General features: G+C 39.6%; 1 protein-coding gene across 1 annotated transcript; it reads left to right on the top strand.

The window, feature by feature from the left end:
- On the top strand, positions 1-21,408 carry LOC148041550 (uncharacterized). The gene is made up of 5 exons (XM_087680689.1): positions 1-178; positions 5,863-6,235; positions 19,914-20,030; positions 20,160-20,900; positions 20,989-21,408. Exons 2-5 carry the CDS (start codon positions 5,867-5,869, stop codon positions 20,989-20,991), a joined length of 1,230 nt encoding a protein of 409 aa, XP_087536815.1. The 5' UTR covers positions 1-178; positions 5,863-5,866; the 3' UTR covers positions 20,992-21,408.
- The last annotated feature ends 1,772 nt before the right edge of the window (positions 21,409-23,180 follow it).

Raw genomic sequence — 23,180 nt, 5'->3', positions numbered from 1 at the left:
GAGGCCATTCGTCTTGCGGTAGGCTCAAACCCTTCTCATTCCGCAGTGTAGTGCCACGTGAGCGGCGAGACAAGGTAGGGCTAACCCTTCGAAGCAGCAGGGAGGGCTCGTCCGTCTCCTGCAGCAGGGAGGCACGCCATCATCTCGATTTCTGCGCTTGTGCTCGGCGATCTTCCTGGTAAGCTTGCTGGCTCTTCCAGTTAACTGCTTTCTCTGATTTGAGCTAAGCGTACGTTCTGTCACAGCGCCATCAAGTCTCTTAACCGCCTCGATTTTAAACGCTCGTAAATGCTACGAAGGTCGCTCATTCTGTCGCATTCTGCTTAACGATATTTGAAGTTAGCATTAAAGGAGACAGGAACCCTTGTAAGGGCTGTAGACAGTGCCTTAATGTTTTACCTTGAATCAGTTAGGGTGCAGGAAAAGATCAGCTTGGTACTGTCATGCGTAGAGTTTGCCTGAGATTTGAGCCATTCTTGGCCGAACGTAGAATTAAATTAAACTAAACATTAGTCTACCAGAATGCTTGCAGACTTAGCGTCACTTCAATAAATTTAGGATGGGTTGAGCAATGTGGTGAAGGTTCAGTAAGTAGTTTGTGATACAGATGTGTGTAATGACACTTTCAGTGAAATGCTTCTGGCCAGCTAGCGACTAGCCTGATGAATAATGGAGGCTAGGCTAATGGGAACACAGGGATTGAGGACAAGGGGGATTTGAACTACATGTTCTTAGTCCTAATGATGTGTGCAAGTGTTATGGTTTTGAAGTGCGTGCAATTTTCTCTAGCTGATGACAAGCTTGAAGATAATGGAGGCTTAGGCTAATCGAAACACGTGTTCATCATGCAACTTGAAGAAGATGGAATATTGAAATTTAATATTTAATTACTGATTTTTTGGAAAATGGCTTTCTAATATCTGGCATTGGATGGAGAAAATTGTTTTGTTTAAATTGTTATGAGTTTTTAAATTTCATTTTGAAAGGAGGACACGATTTCATGTTATGATGATGACATGTTCATGTACGTCGAGGTGAAAACAAGCTCACAAATGTAAATGCACCCTTTATTCAGCACCATTTTTTAGCCTTACAAGTAGTCAAGCATATTAATTGTGGGTCTCCCACTCTCCCCATTGTAGGCTTGTATGTAAATCTTACAAGTGAATGATTGTCACCTAATTGGATGTGTTTCTTGGGTTTTAGAGATGTCGAGATGATGAATTAAATTGAATGGCCTAGACTTTATTGTTTTGGTTTGCATAAAAGGTGTGTTTGATTATGTTAGTCAAAATGAAAGGAATATAGGGGATCTCTAGGTAATTGGAGGTAATGGTTTGCATCAAGAGATATCTACACCTCTTAGGGTAGTCTAGAAGGGATGGGAATATGAAGCAAAGGAGGGGGCCGTGGGGGTAAAGAATCATGGGTATGGCGGCCTTGTAATGCTCATGGATAATAGGTCCTCTTGGTCATGAGAGTCTCCTTGGAGCTGTCCCAATGCTCCTCGGTGAGTAGAAGACTAGATATCCTCTATTGTAGTATATACTATATCAAGCAGGGCTCAATCCGCTATAGGCTAGCTCACTATGCCCCTTCATTTGGAGACTTGTAAGGCTCCTAATGAGCTCCTAAACCTCTATCCTCAATGTAATAGGCTTTAATGCCTAATGTTCAGGGAGGGCATCAAGGCCTACCATAGTACAAGATCATTCTCAATGATAAATATAAATTGTTGTAGCACTACCTTAATAGTTGATGGCTTAGATTGAGTGACTACCAAGAGGAAGCACCTTGGGCAATGCAACCAAGGCTTGGTATAGCTACCTTAGAATCATGCAAAACCATCCTCACAATATTTGGGCATATGTACATGGGCAAAGATGGTGCTTTGGGATCTTCAAGCATTGATGTGGTCCCTCGTAGTGTGTAGTTATCATATATTATTCTATATGGTGGAATATAGATGAAGAAGTGAAGTCTAACTTATTTCTTTTAAATCAAGAGACTTGGGAGGACATTTAAGGTATGATACAAGGATGTTATAAATCCTAAAGGTTTGTTGTCCTCTTTGGATAAAGTACTTGGCTTAGTCCCAGCTTGTACTTGGCTTTGTTCTTGTTCTTGTGTGGGAACTTGGAGGGTATTCAATAGTTTGTCATTCAAGTTAGAGTCTTGATTCACTCCTCTCCATTAAGTTTGATGCTGCTCCTTTTATTCATTCGATTTTAGATGAAAAAATGCGATTCTCACATTGCACAATTGGTTTTTGATAACTTTATGGACACACAATTGATATGCTTGTTAGGCTTAAAAGTTATTGATCAAGTAAGGTGTTTGCCTTGGCAAGTTCTCGTAGTTTGGTGGGTTGCATATTGATGATGTATGGTGTGTGGGCTGCAAGCTAGGTGAATGATTGGATTAGTATAGCTATTAATGAGTTTTATGAAGGTTTGATCCTTTGAGCTCTCTTACAAATCTTGAACCGCTTCGGTTGTTAACAGTTGTATTGACTCTCATTTAGTGATTCAATCAATCACTTAACATTGATAAAATCTTTACCCCCAATCAAGCCTCCCTGATTCATGAGTGGACAAGGTGGGTCCACTAGGTCTAAGAATGTGGGAATCTTGGTGGAGACTACATGTTGTCCTTATGGAATGGGCATTCTTAGATACTCGATTTGTTGCTTATGTTTCCAATACATAATCCATTCCATGAGGGGAACATTGTTCTTCTTGGGTCCAATGGGTGAAGGGTATTTACCACACCTGCTACCTAGACAATACAAGTTGTCAAGAAGTGCTTGGGGAGAGAGGTCCTAGAGGACAACTATGAAACCTTGGGTCTTCAGTAAAAAAGTTTAGGCATTATATGGCTATGCCCTTCTCTCCCATCTAGACATAAGATTCTAGATCTTACATCAACCATAGGAGGGCATGGCTATTGGCTTAACAGATTCCCATCCCAACTAAGTACCTCTTGAATCTAAAATGTTGTAGCACCAACTTTGTGCCTTCGTAGGATTGTAATTGACCTAAGAATGGGCCATAGCCATACAATGCATGTGACCATGAATATCATTAGTAGCTGTGAAAGATCAATTCTTGGTGCATCTCCACTAACAATTTGTGGTTTTCAAGTGATAACTTCCAAGCACATGTAGAGGGGTGGAGTATTTATAGGAGAAGGTAGGCTTTGTGGAGTTTTGTCCATCAAGCCATGACAATAGTCGTAGATACTGCCTTGCCACAAGAACAGCCTCAAACTAGCAGTTGCAAATTAAGTTTGGAGCCCCCACAGGTAGAATGCAGCCACAACTCATGAGGTAACAACTATTGAATAAAGAATTCCACTTCTAGAAGTTTGGCCACTTGCCACTAAGAGATTTGCAAACAGTAGGCAACTCCTAGCAGTAGACAGATAAAAAAAAGCAGCTTTCTAGATTCAAAAATCAGAAGCAGGGAACTTTTGGGTCAGAAAGTGCAGCTGTTGATAGCCACATGAATCTAACAACGGTAAAGAATGTAGTGAGGTGGACACTTTTGAGGCAAAGGAAGTGCATGGTGCATAAAAGATTTGTGCTTTAGAGAGCTTCAAAGGTGCAACATTCAACCATAGAATAGCTTGCAACAGGAAAATTCTGCATGCATAGCATATTATTGCTAATTTGCAAGTGTTATTTTAGCATGTGAAGTTGCAAAAGAGATTATATGTAGCCTTTTGACAAACCTCAAACGACGTGCACAATGACAAGAAAAGAGAGGCTATTCATAGAAACTTAAAACTCAAGTAACAAGTTTTAATAACATGAAGAATGTGCAATTGTGTCTCCACTATATGGAATACCACTATTTACTCTTAGAACTCTATAATATTAAGTGCTAGAGGATGGACCAAGAGAAAATGGAAGGGCAATTGACTCAAAAAGGTTCCCATGTCTAGACATTTCACACATGGAGATGCCCTAGGTACCCTAAGATATCATAGTTGAGACCAAAACCTTTGTTGAACATGTGTTGTAGTGGGTATATTGAGAGCAACGATGATACTAAAAGCAAAAATAATGATGACTATAGACCACTATCATGTGCAAATTCAACCTAATATGAGGATGCTACAACCTAGCAAGAAAGGATGCTAACTTAGGATTGTTTTATTGGTAAAATCAAACTCAGTTTGAAATTAGCTTATTAAATGCTGAAATGTAAGCTATTTATTTTAGATCTTTGCGATATTGTCCTTGATTGAAGATTGAAGTCCAACTATTGATGTCTAATAGAAATCACAAGGATGCACATTGGGTCAACTCTCTAGGTTAACTAGAAATAGGCAAAATTGACAAATAGATTGGTGATATGCAAGTTGCTTATCAAAGAACTTTGCATTCATGCAAATGCAAAATTGGTGTTACGAGCTGAGTTTGATGCTAATACGCGGTAGATGTTGCATCTTGGTCATGGGAGTGGAAATGCTCATCAATGGGATGCTTTTCTCAATCAAATGCCTAGGCACAAACTAACAATGTATGCACTTGAGGACTTCTAGTAATACTATGATATATCAAGGTTTATGGTTTGATATAGGTCATGCTTTTGGAGAAAGCTTAACCATGACATAATAAACAGGAAAAGATATATGTTGTTCTTCTCAATTGAAATGTTTATGTTTGACAATAATGTAACAATAGTAGTAGTTTGTGCCAAGTATGTAATGCAGCTTACCCTTCATCATGCTCAAGTGTTTCGCACCCACAATGAAAGACCACCAAAGACTTGCCCTATATTTGAGTTGATTAAAACTTGAACCTAGGCAAGCATGTTTTAACTTCCTAAACCTTATATATTTATTTTAGTAGTTTATGCATTGAGAAGACTTCTTTGGTGGATGTTCACTATGCTATCATGTTGTCTTGTCATTGAGTTGATTAAAACTTGAACCTAGGCAATCATGTTTAAACTTCCTAAAGCTTAAATATTTCTTTTAGTAGTTTTATAGGTTGAGAAGACCCCTTTCGTGGATGTTCAGCATGTTGTCATGTCTTCTTGTCAAATGCTATGCAAAAAGCTTCACACCAAGGCACCTTCTCAAGGTCTCAATGATCTTTAGTATATGAATTCTTGGCTTTAATCATGATTTGCAAAATGTAGCTTCTTGTTGTGCTATACAAAATGTAGCTATGTTGGCTATAACATTATACTTGAATAAGAAAGGGGTAGTCATGTTCTAGCTTGTTAAACAAGTATGGCATGAATACATATCAAGAGTGATGTTGCCTCACTTTTCCAAGACAACTTTCAATTGACTCTAGACTTGAACTTCATAGACTTCATAGATAAATATTATGGAGTTGCCTTGTGGTTAATGTGTTATGATATTTGTCATTGTGTGGCCCTTTCCTAAGTTGATAAAATGGGTTCAAAGCACTTAATAGTAAAACTTAGCTCCTTATCTCTGATTTTATCCAATGATAAGCGCCATATGCAAGAATATTCAAGCTAGTAATCCTTGAAGTTAATGTTAAAGCACATTTTCAATGTTAAAAGTAATAATTTTGATGAAATGGATTTCAAATTGCACATACTAATAATACTTTCTCTATGCTCTTATGTGTTAGCACATGCGCATGCTACGTGTATATTTTTCTCTGACATGACATTATATGAGCTAACAAGCTCATCATTGAGTTTCTACATCTAATTCAATGATGCTTATCACCAACTAGTTAAATTCGAGATAAGCATTAAAAGTTCCGCTCTACAAACAAAGGCCATTGGTAAAGTTTTTTACTTAATTTAGTTTGTGAAAGTAGTTTGTGTAGGGAGGACATCCTTCCTTTGACAACCATGATGTGTGTTGCAGAAAAATGGTTACTAGAGGGTTATCAAGGTTGAGCAAAGCTCCTAGATGGGATAGTGATAAACGTGAGGTGCGAGGAAATCCATCGAGAAATGACAAGCGTGAATTGGTGGAGGCAACAAGTTCAAGGAAGGGGCTTGCTGGTGTTATCTTCATGTGCAACAACCATACCAAGCAAGAGTGTTTTCGATATAAGGTTTTTGGTTTGCCACTTGCAAGAAGAGATCTGGTGGAGCAGGTTACCCCTGGCACGCTCTTGTTCTTATTCAATTTTGATACAAGGGAATTGTATGGAATCTACGAGGCTATTTCTCATGGTGGAATGGACCTTGAGCCCAATGCATTTCGAAATTTCCAAGGGTCATATCCCGCACAGGTTGGATTTTAATTTATGTGGATACCAAGGAAGAATGTTTTTTGTTTGCTAGCTTTTCATATCTAGCAAGTATGGCAATGTTTAGAAAACAAAGCAAAAGTGCTAGGACTCTAGAACCTATTGTACTTGTTAGTGATTGAGATTGTGACATCCATATAACTTTTGAAATTACTATTTAGCCACCTTTTCAACTTTTAGGAGCCAACTATGTAATCTTTAAGTGATTTAATTTACTTGCTTTGAAGAGGTTTTTTGATGGATCTACGTGAAGGCATCTTTTCTAGCTCATTTTTCATTCATAGAAAGGTCGTTGCATTCCTCTACTATCTTGAGTTATGTCTACTCTTGCTTGACAAGGGTGATGACGAAAGGCATTTCATTAAGGTTTGTCACACACTGCATTTAGGTATTTGGAGGACGTACTTGAAGATCTAGCTTATCAATGACCAAGTGGGTGGAGGTGACTAGGAATCCAAAATTTCAGATTCATGTTCAATCTTCATAGCCTTTTCTTTGGGATTAGTATTGTGTTAAAGCTATAGGCTTTTTAAGGGTCAAAGACTACTCTCCATTTTTTGGGCCGTATCAAATGATGAATCTCCCACACTTGCATTTGAGATTACAGTATTGGATTGTCCAAATAGATTAGGAAGGGTCTTGAACTTCAAAACCTAAAACGGCGCATGAGTTTAGTAAATGTGCAAGATCTCATTTCAAAACTAGCTCAGTCTTATCACTATATTGCATTGATGTTTATGGATGCATTTCATCTTTGATGAAAGAGGTTGCTATGGCGAGTTTCTTCTTTTATGAACTAGATGCACTTTGAGGAACTAACAATATGAAAGAGGTTGCTATGACAAACTTCTATTCTTTGAATCAATATGTACTTTGGACTCCACATAAGAAGGTGCCTTCATAAATAGTCTCTAAAAACTAGGGTCTTGGCTTGACATGTAGCTAGGCCTTGGGTCTTGTACTTTGTAACCATTCTTAATAGCATCACATCCTTTCAAGATGGGGCTGAATATTTAGGGGGACCATGCTAGGATACACCCTATAGAAAGGTTAAAAATGGAGGAGTTATGGCACATATCAATCCTTGTAATTAATGACGTGGGCTTGTTGGCACAACATTAAGTTTAGTCGTGTGGCAGCTATTTGGTGGATGTGGCTCAACTATTGATTTGCAATGTGCTAAACCAAATTTGTGAAAGGAGAGAGGGAGAGAGGGGAGAGATTTATTCGTAGTAGTTTTGGGTGTTTCCTTTTTATTTAATATTTTTTGAGATGATCGAGGAGTCTATTGCTGGGCATTTTTTCAATGGTACTATGTACTCGGAACCAAATTTTGCTATTATGACATTCTCAAGTTAAAACACATTGATATAATATAAATATTTCTTGTTGCTTGGAAGACTTGAGAGATCAACTTTAGTGTCTAGCTAATGTCTAGACATTTAAATAAACAAGGAAGGATTCACAATTGAAGAAAATGTATGTTATGATTGTGCTTGTGGTAAAATTTGAATGTAAGGGTGAAACCAAGTTTTTAGAGTGGTGGATTGCTGCCATTGTTGTCTAGGAATTAAGAAATCACATGATCAATGTATTGGGGTGAATTTAAAAAAAGTGCTAGATTTTTGTTATAAGATACCAAGGTCCCCCCACACATGTGAGGCATGATTGAGCTGTCCCTAGGAATTGAACTTAGTTGGAACGATATACACATTGCTGGTGTGAAACATCTGGCCTCTTAGGTGGCATGGTGTAGCTGGTCATGGGCATTGTCTAGGGATCTTGAGAAAAGATCTTGGTCTCTTGGATTGGATGAAAGATAAGAAACCACTTGATCAATTTATTGGGATGCAATTTGTCAATGTGTAGCTGGTCATAGGCACTTAGAGTGCAATTTTTTAAATTTTGACTTAAAAAATGGATCCCTAGGTCCACATTGGCTATGGCACATGGTGGTTCATGGACTAAATTAGGCATAGGTTCAATTTTGCATATTCTAGGCGTCAAGAGGTTTTGGTAGTTTTAGAATGTGTAAAGAGAAGTATTTTTGGATGGGTATAGGTATCATTTTGATAGTCAAGGAATGAATGAAGCTGTAGAAATAGGGAATGGCCGTTCTAGCGGCTTAGGATTGATTGGAATGTCTTACCCTTGGCCTTGATCCTTGGAAACGACTATTCTTGCCTATATCCCTTGATGCTTATTTAGGCCTTTCTCCAAGAAATAACGAATGGTAGCATCTTACCTCTTTGTTTGGACTATGTTAGCTACTATAAGCTTCATTACTTGCAATTTGGGTTACATATGAAATATCTAGAGAGTGCATTTTCATCTATGTTAAAAGATGAATTGGAGTTGCAATGTGCTGTATCAAATTGGGTTTGTGTCTTTGTAAATCATTGATGTCATTTCTTGTAGATCTATGTTGGGAAAGGCCCTCAAAGCTTGTCTCATTGACACAAGTGTGGATCTACTTGGCATCTTGAGAGAGCAATTGAATGATTTACGTCTTACCAAGCCCAGGAGAAGACTTGACTGGCTAAATGATCCAAGTGGGCCCTATCTAATACTCTTTTAGCGTCGAATTGGACTGCACTGTATGGGTGTCTTAAGCTACCAAATCTACATCAACCATGAGATCTAGTATTGCATCATGCATTGGTCTCGTGTGCCCATAACCAAATTGTGTCTAGTGCAAACTAGTTGTTTGGGAAAAGCTAGATGAGCCTCTTCTTAGAATCTCATGGAGCACTCCATTATCCCATAGCAAACATGGGAGGAAACCATAACCTATCTTGTAGTTGATCCTAACATTCAATCAGAAGTTTCTTGAAAATGCTTGGAAAATGCTATGAATTCAAGTGTTTTCCTTTTAAAGAGTAGTAAGCCAGGTCAACATATCAATAGAGGAATTTGCTTTCAATTGTTGCTTCTTTTGGATAAAGAACAGGGGATAAGTTTTCATAATTTGTTGCTCTCTATCACCATCATCATCATAAGTGCTAGAGAATTGTCCTAGTAACCTTTTTATGAATAAGGTGACATTTAGTCCAAGCATCATCTCTACTAATTATTTGCATGATGTTAGCTTTTAATTATCTTCCTTTCAACGTCTTGAAAAAACTTGTGGAATTATGATGATTTGCTAGACAAGTCTATTACACATGAAAATAGAGCCAAGTTCCCACCTTTCATAAAATGTGAATGACTCATGAATAAACTCCAAGCTTGTGAGAGTCGCCTCAAGTTATCTAAAGGTGGCATGATTATTGATGTAGACTTTATTTGCTTTTTATTAGATGTCTAAGCTTGCATTCTTGCAAAGCTGTGGAAATTCTGTAGGAAGTTCTCAACAAAAGAATACCAAGGTAGTCCAAATACGTAACTTGGTATTAGTTGGATTCTTAAATGCATGCTAGTGATGACAACATAAATTTAGTAGCCTTATTCTTAAATTCATACTCTTGGCATGAATGGGTATGGGAAATCAACCATACATCATCAACTCAAAATCGGTCATATCTAAATGAACTTGCAAATGATTGAGAACGCATATGTCAATATCATGTTAAAAGAGTAGGCTTTAGAATCTTGAGGGGGTGAGCCGCGGCATAATATATGTTTATCTTGCTTAGTAAGCTTACTCCTGGAAATTGTTATATGCCAACCATGCTCTATTAAGGCTGCAATCAAGTTTCAGTTCATTCCAAATCTTAGTTTCTGGGCATATAAGCCCTTATTAGTGTGCAGATTTGTCTTACAATAGATTGTCTTGGACTAAAGATCTTTATATCCCAACATGTTAGCTTTTAGTTATAATTGATGAATTGGTGCTAAAGAGTGCACAATCGGTTGCTTATATATCCACACACTAAAACAAGGGATGTCATCCCCCACAATTTTGATAACTGTGAGCCTATGTTTTGAGAACTTATAAATTAGGAATGAGAATAGTGCCCATGGGGCAAACAATGCAAATGCAAGGTTAACTTGTAAGTGCCAATCCATTCAGTTATAAACAGCAAGGCATGCATGTGATTGTGGGTCAACCGGAGTACTTTGGAGGTGGATCAATTTTCCAAGTTATGGCACGAAATACTTCAGCCATGAGAATGCATGGACCAAATGTACATGGTATGTAGTCACCTATGCAAGGTATACAAGGCCAAATTTTTGGGTATTGCAAGCGGAATGCAAAACGTGATTGTACAGTAATGTTTGCATGATTCTCGAGGCACAAAATTACATGTTATTGCATTTTTGCAGCCTGGTATGTTTGGGACTTGTGGAACAACTGCTGGCTATGTGAGTATTCATTTATTGCTGGTCCAAATGTTGATACAGCAAGTGCACCCTTTTTGCAACCACCTACCTATGTTAACTTGGCACCGAAAGGCAAAGCAAAGGGCTATGGTGAGGTTTGTAAATGAGTGAAGTTTGAAATTTTCAGTGGGGCATAAGGTAGATTGAAAGTTTTGACTTTCATTCAATAGTTGGATATAGCCTACTTTGGGGGAAACTTCGTTGGGTCTTCAAAAATCTGAAAGGGAGCTATTTTTGTAAGAGGGAATGCATTGTAGTGGTGGTCTACAATTTTGATGCAAGGTAGAGCATTGTTAACTTGGGTTCAGTTTAAGCAAATGCTCGCTTCTACATGGTTGATGAGTAGTACCTTTGAGTTGATGTCATAATTGCATGGCATAACTTCAATGCATCACAATGTAAGAATTTGGAACAATATAATAAGAAGTTTTGGGAGGTTTTGTTGCTTGTAACTTCTTATTGTGTTGTCCCTCCTTCTGAGCAGATTGAAAAGTATTGTTGTGGGCTGCCCCAAAGAGATTTAAGGTTTTTGCATCAAAACCATTGTGACCAGCATGTCACAACTCATCAAGACAGTTGGCTAAAATGCCCAGTCAGCCATAAATTTGGCCTTGATAAGTCACGCACCTATAGAAAGAAATGCACAATAATATGCCCAACCCACAATATGTGCAAACTTTCTCATGAGCTGATTAATCTGCTTACACCTTCTTTGAGATCATGGGTGTTTTGATATGAGTGCAGTGTAAAGGCAGCCGATCACAAAAGGACTGCTAAATACAAGAAAACGGGATCAAAAAAAGCCAATAGAGCCTGCAAAATCAGTCATCCAGACTACAAGGATGAATAGAACTGAAAATGCAGATGCTGGACAGCAAAAGGTAGACAGCAGAGTATTAAATGCAGCAGGCCATGATTAAAATAATGCAGAAAATGCAAGTGCAGACAGCAGAGCAGAAAATGCAGGCTGTAGACAAAGAGAAAGTCCGTTTTGCTTCAAAATCAGGTTGCTTGGACAACAACGGATAGAGAAAGACTGATCACAATAAAACAATGTGAAAGTAGACTGTCCACAACAAAAAACAACACCTAGAGCCCAAGCGGGGATGCCTAATACCGTGTTAGAAGTGGATGTAGTGATGGAAGTGTAGAAGACGGTTGTAATAAACTGCACAACACAAGACAAAAGAGAGAACATAAGAACACTAGAAGAATGCTTGGGATATGGAATCCATATAGCAAGACATGAGATAATTGGATACATCTATGAGTCACTAGTTGCAAGGGAACCGGCACCGACACCGGCACCCTCTCTCCAATAGGACCTACTTTGGAAGATTGGAAGTAATGAATGTTTGTGGAGGAGAGAGCTAGGCAATAAATAGGTAAAAACCAATAAAAAGTTGGCCAAGCTAAAGTGCCCAATAGGCCATAAATCAGGCCCCAATAAAGCATGCCTATAGAAGAAATGCGCAATAATGTGACCAGCCCACAATATATGTACAAACTTACTAACAAGTTGACTAATTTGCTAACATCATGTAGAGCTTGTCACACCTCTTATTGGGAAGCTTCGTTTACCCTTTTAGGGTTATGTGAATAGTGAAGAATTCTTTGTTGCATTGCTTGGTATGCCTTGGTATCATTATGTGCATGCAATGATTCACTCCCTTAATAGAGTCACTACTATTCAGCATTGGGGCAAAACCTATATTCTTGATGTAAAGCTAAAAGGGAAATCGGTCCCAATTATTTGCTTCAGGTGTTTTAAAGTAGTGAGAAAATCATATTGCAGCATACTTCATTTTTATCAAGGATAAAGATGAGTGTGATTGATGGGAGAATATCTAGTTTGTATAAAGGATGCATGCCATTTCTGAAAATGTATGTTGATTGCTTCTCTCAATTACTTATAGAATTGCTACTATTTGAGAGGTTAGAGGATCATGCCATAGATATGATCCTTAATATTAGCCCTCCTCATAGTAGATTGTTAGGATTGCAACGAAGATATGAGAGATTATGATAAGGTTGGAGATGTGGGCCATGATCAGCCTCCCTTTTGTCCACGATCTCTTTGTTCATCCTATCTCCCTTCATCATCCTTGTCCTTTGTTCAGTGCATGGTTTTCATGGCACCATGTGTTAGGTGCTCGTCCTATCCCAACTCTTGGAGAATGACAAGCTTGAAGGCTCAAATTCAGCTACATGCCATGCAAGTTCATGCATATTTTGAACACATTGGATATCTAGGATTTGTCACCCTCCCTTTTTCCCATCCGTCAACGGTGTAAAGAAATACTCATCTACAAATATTATACACAATCGTACAACAAAGCATTGATTGATCAAGAATAAAGTTAGGGTTAGGATAATGTAGAGACAATGAACATTGAAGAAGATATGAATGAATGAGTGAATGCTGATTATATACGATTCTCGATGCAGCCAAAACACTATGCAAAGTTAAAATACTAACCCCTGAACTTCTACGTCTAGGATCGGGACAAAGAATATGAGCTCGAGAGAGTGTCGTACTCTTGGATCCCGAAGCACAGTAGATAGCCTCTAGAGATGTTTGGTAGTAGTAAGCGTAGTAGTATGGTTGCCCTTGGAGAGATGAGGATTGTTGAAGACCTACAAATGCAGCTTGAGAAGGTTTGGGAGCAAAAGTGCTAATTTCAAGTTCTAGAAGACTGATGGTAATGGTTATCTGGTGATGACATTAGGGTGGAAAGCTGCTGCTTGCAGCAAACACACTCTCAAATGGTTGAAGAATGGTTGCTAGGAGTTGTAGATGGTTGATTACTACCATGAATTGAGGTATCCGCCAAGGAATGGGTGATAATTGAAGGAGGATTTGAAAAACGAGATGGGGCTGTATGATGGGTAGGCTATCTATTTATAGGAGTGTGGATCCTCCGAAATTGGGGTTTTGCTTATGGGACACATACACTCTATATAAATGCCCATCGTTTAATGAAACTTTGATTAATTTGAGTTTTGGGATTGTAATGCATTTTTAAGGTCAACATCCCACCCCGTCTCAAGCCAAATCGGAACCAAGAAGGGACAATCAAGATAGCTCAAGTAAAGAATAATGAATACTGAATCATGTTCAATGTTGAATGAATCATGCTAATATAATGGAGCAGAGCAGAGGTGTTAATGACGAGGAAAAGGGTTGCTCTATGGAGGGAGCGAAATGTAGTTCTTCAAGTAGTGGAATGGAATGTCAAAGTAGACAATGGAGGATGAAGGGCATTACCAGAGGGTGTGAAATGTAGTTTGAGAGTGTTTATGTCCTAGAAGCCAAACCCTAATTTGGGAGGATGCACTCTTCTACGTATAGACAGCTTGCCTACCACTTAGCCCCATTTTGTTTTTCAGGTTCTCCTTTAGCTACTGCCCACTTCTCCAGTGTTGTTTATACCCCTCCTTGGCAGATACCTTAGCTACAACTCCTTGTGACTAGTGTTCAACCATTTGATAGTGTGTTTGTTGCAAGGAGAAGCTTTCTAGCCGAATTTCATCGCTAGATAGTCATCGCCATTAACCCTAATTTGGGAGGATGCACTCTTCTACGTATAGACAGCTTGCCCACCACTTAGCCCCATTTTGTTTTTCAGGTTCTCCTTTAGCTAGTGCCCACTTCTCCAGTGTTGTTTATACCCCTCCTTGGCAGATACCTTAGCTACAACTCCTTGTGACTAGTGTTCAACCATTTGATAGTGTGTTTGTTGCAAGGAGAAGCTTTCTAGCCGAATTTCATCGCTAGATAGTCATTGCCATTAACCCTAATTTGGGAGGATGCACTCTTCTACGTATAGACAGCTTGCCCACCACTTAGCCCCATTTTGTTTTTCAGGTTCTCCTTTAGCTAGTGTCCACTTCTCCAGTGTTGTTTATACCCCTCCTTGGCAGATACCTTAGCTACAACTCCTTGTGACTAGTGTTCAACCATTTGATAGTGTGTTTGTTGCAAGGAGAAGCTTTCTAGCCGAATTTCATCGCTAGATAGTCATCGCCATTGTTCTTTTGGCACCTTATAGTTGCATTTATTGCTCCTAGTTCTCCTGTAGGTTTTGTTTGCAGATTTCCTGCAGTCGCGATCTCTCCAAGTGCAGTTGCACTGTTGCATTTGCTGCTGTGATATCTTCGGAGACTGTTTGCCGCGTTTAGCACACGTTAGAGTATGATATTCTCTAGCTCATATTCTTCGCCTTGGTTTAGGAGACATGGAAGTTCAAGGGTTAATATTTCACCCTTGTATAGTGTGTTGGTCGGATCGAACATTATATATATTTAACATTCTTTCATTCATTACCTTCTTCAATGTTCATTGTCTTTGAGTTACCCTAGCCTTAACTGTGTTCTTTATCAGTTTGTGCTTTGTCATATGATGATATTTGTTATTTGTAGATAAGCATTTTTTTCTACGGTATTAAAGCTAGTTACTCACTAAAGGACCTTAGGCTCTTGATTGGAAAGCTTTTTATTTGTCTTACAGAGAGGAGAGGACTTTGAATACTACTTCACCACTTAGTTTCCAAATTATCCTTTGTCGAGAATCTAGCAAGATTGGGCATCATAGCTTACTCGGATTTCGATATTGGTGGAGAGGCATCCGACTATAATGGAGTCTACGGAGTTTGAGATCTCATGGGTTGAGTACGATTTGATCCTTATGTATCGAATCCAACAACAATTGGAAGATAAACATTGCTTATTCACCCTTAGATTTTGTGCATAAATCTAATGATTTTCTAGGAGGTATGGAATCTCTGTATGGGATTGATTATTCTATTGGAGAAGATGGAGTATAAATCTTCGTAATCTTCCTCTCTTTCCACTCTAGTGTTAGGTACACAAGTGTTTACTTCTATTTCTACTTTTCATGTTTCTACTTATGCAAGGTGTTGGTAATGTTCAAGAAAAAAGCTAGCCATCACTCAATTCAGAACAATCTTAAGTGTTGAAGAGGATAGATATTTTTATGTAAACACAAGAAGAGGTTCATATAAGAAAAAATCCAAATTTTTTTCCCTCAAGTTTTGTTTCTTAAAATCAGAATGAAGGTGATGCTTTATTATTTCACACATCATCATCTAATTTTCACTGTTCTAAAAATGAATTTCGGTTTACTTTTATTGCATCTACACCAAAATTTCCAATGCCATTGATTCCATCATTTTTTCTTGTTGCACCCATATCTACATTCACACCATTTTTCACATTACTCTTCACCATTCCACCTATCCAATCTCACACCACATTGGGGGAATCTTCAAACATAGGCATATTCTATCCCTTTAGGTCCTCTGCTCCAACCCAACCATTCATGGGGACCTATATGCACAGGTGTCTCATCCACCCATCTCAAGCCCTACCCTACCCTATTCTCCTATCTCTCAGGTGGCCGCATAGTTTGCCAACATGGCAATACCCAATGGGCCATTCTATACCTTTTCAGCATGTGGACCATCCACAAGTCAATCACCTCCTTTAGGAAACACCACTAGAGAAGAAGAGAAATATAAAGGGTTTCTCAAGTGTCCACTTTGCAGGTAGATCTCACATATCCCAAGGTGACACGTTGGACAAAGTGCCCTCAATATCGTGGTGTGAAGGGGCCTATGTCTTGATCTAGATTTTCTCTAGTTGCTAGAATTGAGTGAAGTCTTTCTTCACATCCATCAGGTGGAGGACTCATCCTTGGCTAAATTGTCTTCAAAGAGTCCCTAGTTCATGGATAGTAGGGATTTGAGTCACATGACCTTCATGTGTGATTGGTTCTAGGATCTCTATTTCCAAGGATCCATCACTGCATCCACTTTTGACATGGTATCAGATTGCAGGCTCATTGTTCCTATTGCTGTTTTAAATTGTTTCAGGTGTGAGTTTTGACTTTTCGTTTGCTGATTGGACTTGTTTTTGATTGCTATGCATGATTTGCAGCTTAGGCGACCATCTTCTGCTAATTTTTGACCTGTTTTGTTGCTATTTTCTCAGTGTTTTGTAGTCTACCATATGCGTTTACAGACTTTAGGGGCTGTTTCAAGGCTGGGGACTTGTTGTTGACACTTCCAAATCTGCCTTTTGGGGACAGTTGATTGAGGCGACATGTTTTCTTGTAGGTTGAATACGTTTAATGCAGCTACTATCTACATTTTCTTGATTAGTATCTACATTTTACCTTTTTGCTTCTTTGCAAGGCCAGGTGACAAGTTTCAATCTATTTTTTGCTATCCTTGGTCTGAAATTTCCTTTTGTGATACATTGCTTAGCTTTAGAGAGAGTTTATGTGCATCCGGTTGTCATGTTCTCATCACTTCGCTCTAGTTATTGTTGATCTTCTCTCTTTCTAGTTTTTTTATTGCTTTGAACCCGTGCAAACCTTGCGAGTTTGTATTTTTGGCATATTTTTGTCCCTACAGATTCCTTGTTTTTTTTTCTTCATCTTCTTTGTATCTCCCTCTTTATGGCTCCTCCTACATCTCCTCCTGATGTTCAACATGCAGACATAATTTACTCATCTACCAAGGTTATATCGGAGAGTTGATGTGCTTAACTTCAGGTTTCTGTGAGGGTGCTATCTCTTGGTGCTTCAAATGTTCCAGTTTCAAAGAGGGGTGCCATATGGTGGAAGAAGTCATCTCACTGCTATTATTTTGGCAAGAAGGGACATCTTCGGAGGGACTGCAAGACATTAGTAGCTTTACGGATGGAGTAGGAGCGGATGGTAATGATGGGTGACAACTCTCTTGGTGAAGATCATCTCTAGGTCCAGGTTTAGGTTGCAGCTATGTGACCTCAACAATGGTTGCAAGGGCCTCCCTTCCAGGTTGCTAGTAGAGATGATGCGGCCATCCTCACAACTCTCCAGTACTAGAGAGGGAGTGTGAGGGTGGTGAGATGGGGTCGGTGCATCTCATCCAAACAGGTATATAGGTGCACAAGTTCCCAAGAGGGATTTCCTTGACACTTAGACCAAAGTTTGGTAGGCTCAAATCTTGCAAGTGGGATTGACATCTAGGTTCATGATGAGCTGGTTATTTGACAGAGAGTGTGATTGGCTCCTAGTTTGGCTCCTAGTCCAAGCTCACATGAGGGGACACTTTGGCGGTTCGGCCAAATGCGGGGAATCCATGGTCACATATGTTCAAAGGCATTTTTGATAGGATAGTCTTGTATACTACTATGAAACATTGTTGACAGATATTGAGAGCTGCTATGGTTCTTCTCTGTTTTTAGGAGCTGATACGATCGATGTAGACATTAAGTTCTCTTCGAGACACCTTGGTGGTGGCTTGCACACCCATTGCTTCGGTATCCATGGTTCTACTTTGGTGGTCCTTGTTTTATGTACTATGATGGGACATTATCATTGTATATTGTATTGTATAAGATTACTCATGATTTGAGAGAGGGTGCTAGCAGATATTCTAGTTCATGGTTGAGTTTGTGGCGTGAGAGGATTGGGAACATTCTAGATATTTTAGGCATTTTATATTTGTCATTTTGATGGTGTTTATGGCATCTATTGCTGGCACCTGTGGTTATTTATGGCATTATTTTTGCCTATTTGTTCAGGCTTCTCCTCCACATTTGTTATGCATCATCTGTAATTTATCATTTGACAGGGTTTGGTGGAGGGAGAGGAGCAGGTGCCAGTGCCTAAATAGCCGGTGACTCACATTGGTTCTGTACTATCTCATATCTTGGCATATGGATTCTATTTCTTGAGTATCTCTTTGCTTTTGAGCTCTTTGCGTAGCGTTCTTTTCTTTTGCAGTGTTTCTCTTTCCATTGTCTCGTGTTCAGCAGTCTATTGCAACAGTTTTCCATGCTTCCATCACTTCATCCACTTCTGACAATTGATACCATAGTTGGCATCTCATCAAATGCCTATTTGAGGCGTTGGCACCATGCTGAATCTACTTGATTGTTCATCTTTGAGTTCGAAGGTGGAGATTTTGTGTTCTAGGCTTGTTGCTCAATCTATGGTCTTGCTTGTCTTGGGGCATGAATTATCTTCACCAATTCAGTTGTTCTGTATAGCATGCTAGATGAAGATCTGTTCTTTGCATAGCTTGTCAGGAGCGTGGGCTTTATCAGACCCGTTCCCCTTTCTTTTGTGTTGGGTCATCATCTACTTCTCTTCATTACCATTTCTTCCGTAAGATCCTCCCCATCCCCCATGGGCCACCATTCCTTATGGTGGTTCCCTTGGACCCTCTATCTATTCAGGGGGGAATATCAATATCGGTGATTTATGGATCTTTGGCCTTTCTATCAGATTTAGAGGGGATTCTGTGGATTTTGAGGAGCTCTTTCAAAAATGCACATCTTCATAGGGACTTTACATCATGTAGTGATTACTTTCCCTCTTCTCCAAGCCACCCTGACTTGTTCCTAGCATGCCCATCCCCTGCCCTGTGGTCCTTGATGTCTATCTTTTGTAGGAGTGTTCTAGGATGGCTTCGATAGCTCCTTGCTATTGTCTTCTGGTTGCGCAACCATTTGGATCATCCATATACAACTGCTTACATCCAGTGCAAATGTGAGGCCTCTCCACTTCTGTTGGCGTCTCCTTGACAGCCCTACCAGTGGGTTCTCATTTGGAGAGGGGATTATGCTATTTGACTAGACATCCTCATTGATCGACTACAATGACATTCACATGGTTTGATATTCCATTGGAATCTCTCTCTCTCTCTCTCTCTCTCTCTCGCCGTTGGCCAAGCTCCCAATGTCGTAATTCTGAAATACTTGGGAATCACTAAATCTAGGATATTTGGTGTGGTGAAATTGCTCTGTTTAGTTGTTCTATCCATAAGTGTTTTATGCTTAAAGGAAGAAAAAAATCGAGACTGGTAGATGTTGTCAACACTTACCCAGCTTGTAGTTTAGCTTGTGTCTGTGTCAACCCTTGATCAACACCAGCTAGTCTCCATGCTTCATATCTTCAGCATATGTTAAAACTCTTCAACATATTCAACTACCAGCTGGACTTGTGTTAGATAACATACATAGTGGAGGCCTTGCATTGCAGCTGGGGTAAACTTTTTTGTCACGGTCACTTTTCATATTATTACTCTTCTCCTGTAGCTTGTAGCCCTGCTGTTTTGAGCCCTGTTGATTGAAGGAAATCTGAGCACCTTCTAGCCTCTAGTAATTGATAGTGTATGTTTGATATGGTGTTGTATCTGTGATCAACGTTAATGTGTGAACTGATGGTCTGCCACCTTTTCATTAGATAAAAACTTGTCTTTGAGTCACTCTCTCACAAAAATTCAAAATGTCTATCTGACTTTTTGTTTCCAATAATCTGCAGGTGCGGTTTGATACATACAGGGAATGCCTACCCCTTCCTGAAGACATTTTCAAAGATGCCATCAAAGAAAACTACTATGCTCGAAACAAGTTTAGTGCTGAATTAACTGCTGCACAGGTTTGTTGAAGTACAGTTGCACGTAAGAGGCGTTACATGTGACATTCTTTTCAGGGTTCTGATTTTTATGTTTTGAATTTGAGATTTTATTGCTTTTGCATCAATGAAATAGCTTTGTTTAATGGTCAGGTTTCAAAACTTGTTCAATTATTTTGCCCGATAGAGCCACCACGAAAAAGGATAGATCCTGGATTGGTCTCTGACAGAAGGTATCAGGAAGAGCAACTTAGACTGGGACTGCTTGAGAGAAGGGAAGCAGGTTACAGGGACTCGCATAGGTTGATTTCTGAAGCTTCACGAGTTGAAAGACTTCCTGGGCTTTCTGCTTTCTCAGTGGATAGGGCTGGACATGCCTCTCTTCTTCCACGCAAGCGTCCATATCAACCTGATATTGTAGAACGAGTGCCAATTGGAGCATTGGAGAGGCAGGAGCCCCGCCCTCGCTTAGTGGAGGGAGGTGGTCAAATCCATCTTCCCCAAATCAGAACTCTTCAAGGTCGGGCCAATCCAACAGGGCTCCTGGAACAGGGTCGTATCGATGAGGTGGATCAGTTGGCATTGAAGTACCTGCAGCGAGCCGATCCTAGGGTTACTGAATCAGCTCTGAAGTCTTTGGATCAGTATAAGAGAGAGGCTGTGGTACCTCAAGGAGGTGGGCCATTAAGGATTGGGCATGCTCCAATCTTGGCTCAGCATGGACCAGAGATGGGAGCTGATAGGATTCCATTTCCTTTAAGAGGCGATAATGTGGCAGGACTAGTTCCGGGGCTGAGGAGCAGTGCTATAACACCACCCTTGGCTCTGCCCCATGGGCGACGTGTTCCTGCATATGGGTCCTTGAGGCAAGCAAGTGCTGCAAGAAGAAGAGCTGTAAGTCTGTTTTGTCTTGGTGCTATATTTCAAATATCCAAGGTTTTAATGCGGTTTTAACTTTTCTGCTGACTTGTGTTCTTTTCAGTAAGGCAGCAAAAAAGCTTCACTTCTAAAGGAGCCCCAGGGCCTTGCAGGAGAGGCTTTACTGAGAAGATACAGGATTCAAGAGCATAGCACATATGTGACTTGAGGGGTAAGCTGTGAGCACTTGATTCAAGGATATCAGTTTTTGACATGGCCACAGTTTGTCAATGGACTACACAACATTGCATACTTATTTCATGTTGGTCCCTCTGAATTGTTTCATGCTATACTGACTGTTGAAGTGGAGAGGAAACTGAGCCTTGAGTGGATAAAATTTCATCAAAAATATTTTCATATATTGCACCGCCTAAGTTCCCAAACTTGGTGGAAGTTAGCAAGGCCAATGACTGCAGTGGCCTCTGTGTTGAATGCTAAGTATATCTCGTTCTGTTGTTTTGCTATCCAGGATCTGCCGTTTTAACTTGGGACTTTTTATTATTAGTGAAGCTGATGTGTGGTTGGAGTTTGTGACAGGATAATATTTTAGGTTTATAAAGGGTGTTAAGATGCTGATACAGGATGCAATTTTGAAATTGGATGGTTGTTACTTTTTATCATACCACATGTTATACAGCTTGAGTTATTTTAGCTAGATGAGATTACTGCTTTTACTAACATGTAGCAGTGTCATAACTAATCCATAGGCTGAGATTTGGGAGTCAGTCTTGATTATTGAAATTTGTCTGGCTGCTCTACTTTATAATTGCGGGGTATTTGAAGTTAGCTCTCCTTTTCTGTATAATTAACACAGTAACTGCTCATTCTGGGAATGTGCATATGTATTAAAATGAGTTTTGACTGCGCCAGTGTATTTCATTCTGTTTTTTCTAGTTCTCCATTTTTTCTCAGCCTGGCTTGTGTACTCTTGTTTGTATGATATTTTTCTTTCTGTGCAATAACACAGTAACTGCTTAGTCTTTTAAATCTGCTTGATCTATAAAATAAGTTTTAGTGTGGACACTGTACTTCACACCATATGTTTCCTCAGTTGTATTTATTCTTATATGAACTTAAAAGACCAGAAAAATTGACTCTCGAAGTGTGTGAGCATTTTTGTCATTTCAAGAGTTGCACTTCTGAGCATCTTTCACCGGGGGAAAGCACTCCTTTGTCATATAGTTTTGAATAGAGTGTTTTGGCACGAAGTTGCAATTCACAAAATGACAAATATTCAACGAGTGATTTGCATGCATGGCTTGAAGGTACATTTTTAATCTGTCACATTGAAGACACATGAGGTGTGGGCAACTTGCCATAACAAACGGGGGAAACCCTCTTATGAGCACGAGCATGTCCCATAGTTTCCTGGTACATAGGTTCAAGATGGGAAAACTACAAGCATACATGATTCCATGGTTTCCTTGTACATCAGTTGAAGATGCAAAAACTACAAGCATACATGATCTTGGAGAAAACAGTCCATCCAACGTTTTTCTCATAAGCCCTCCTTGTAGTAGGTGCCCAAGGGACCACCAAATGTAGATAGTGGACTCTAGAAGATACATTAGGTCTACAGCCCTAAAAGAATTATTGTAGTAGGTAATGAGAGAAGGCCCTCTCATTGTGATGAAAGCTTCAAGGTGTCTCTACATCACAAAGATCCTCTCTAGCTTAAAGGATGCAAGAGATGCTTGGGGACTAGAGCTCGAAGAACTCTCCTCGAAGGCCATGTGGTTGGTTGCTAGGTAGTTTGGAATGGTGTGAATGGGACCATCAATTTGCTCATGATAGCCACCCTCTCGGAGCCATGGAGTGGCCAAGGATAACAAAAGAGTAAGAAACATGTAATTGTTTGCAATGCACTTTGGACCATGCAAGGTGTCACCTCAATAACTCCATGATACATGTCACCTCACCATCAAAGAAATGTCCACCAAGGTTGATGTAGAGTACGAAATGGCCACCATGTAGAGGTTTCCATGGTTCAATGAAAGGGGAAGATTGAAGCATCTCTTGGAAACTTGAGCTCTACCAGATCTCCATATGCTAAATGCAAAATACATAAAAGAGGAATAGTAACAATGATAAAAGAAAAAAAGGAGTTGCATCAAGCACAGGTATTGTGGTTGAGATGGAGAAATGGTTGTACATGTGTATGAAAACAAATATTGGTGACTCCAAACGTTTGAAAGCATTAGCACATGTGAACAAGGGCCTATAGGATTATAATTGGGGCATAAAAAATGACTATAC

The sequence above is a fragment of the Lygodium microphyllum genome, chromosome 1 (assembly GCF_053477565.2).
Source record: "Lygodium microphyllum isolate KBCC chromosome 1, Lygodium_microphyllum_v1.1.10, whole genome shotgun sequence".
In the NCBI taxonomy this organism is placed as follows: Eukaryota; Viridiplantae; Streptophyta; class Polypodiopsida; order Schizaeales; family Lygodiaceae; genus Lygodium; species Lygodium microphyllum.
This window is presented reverse-complemented; position numbering and strand designations above follow the sequence as displayed.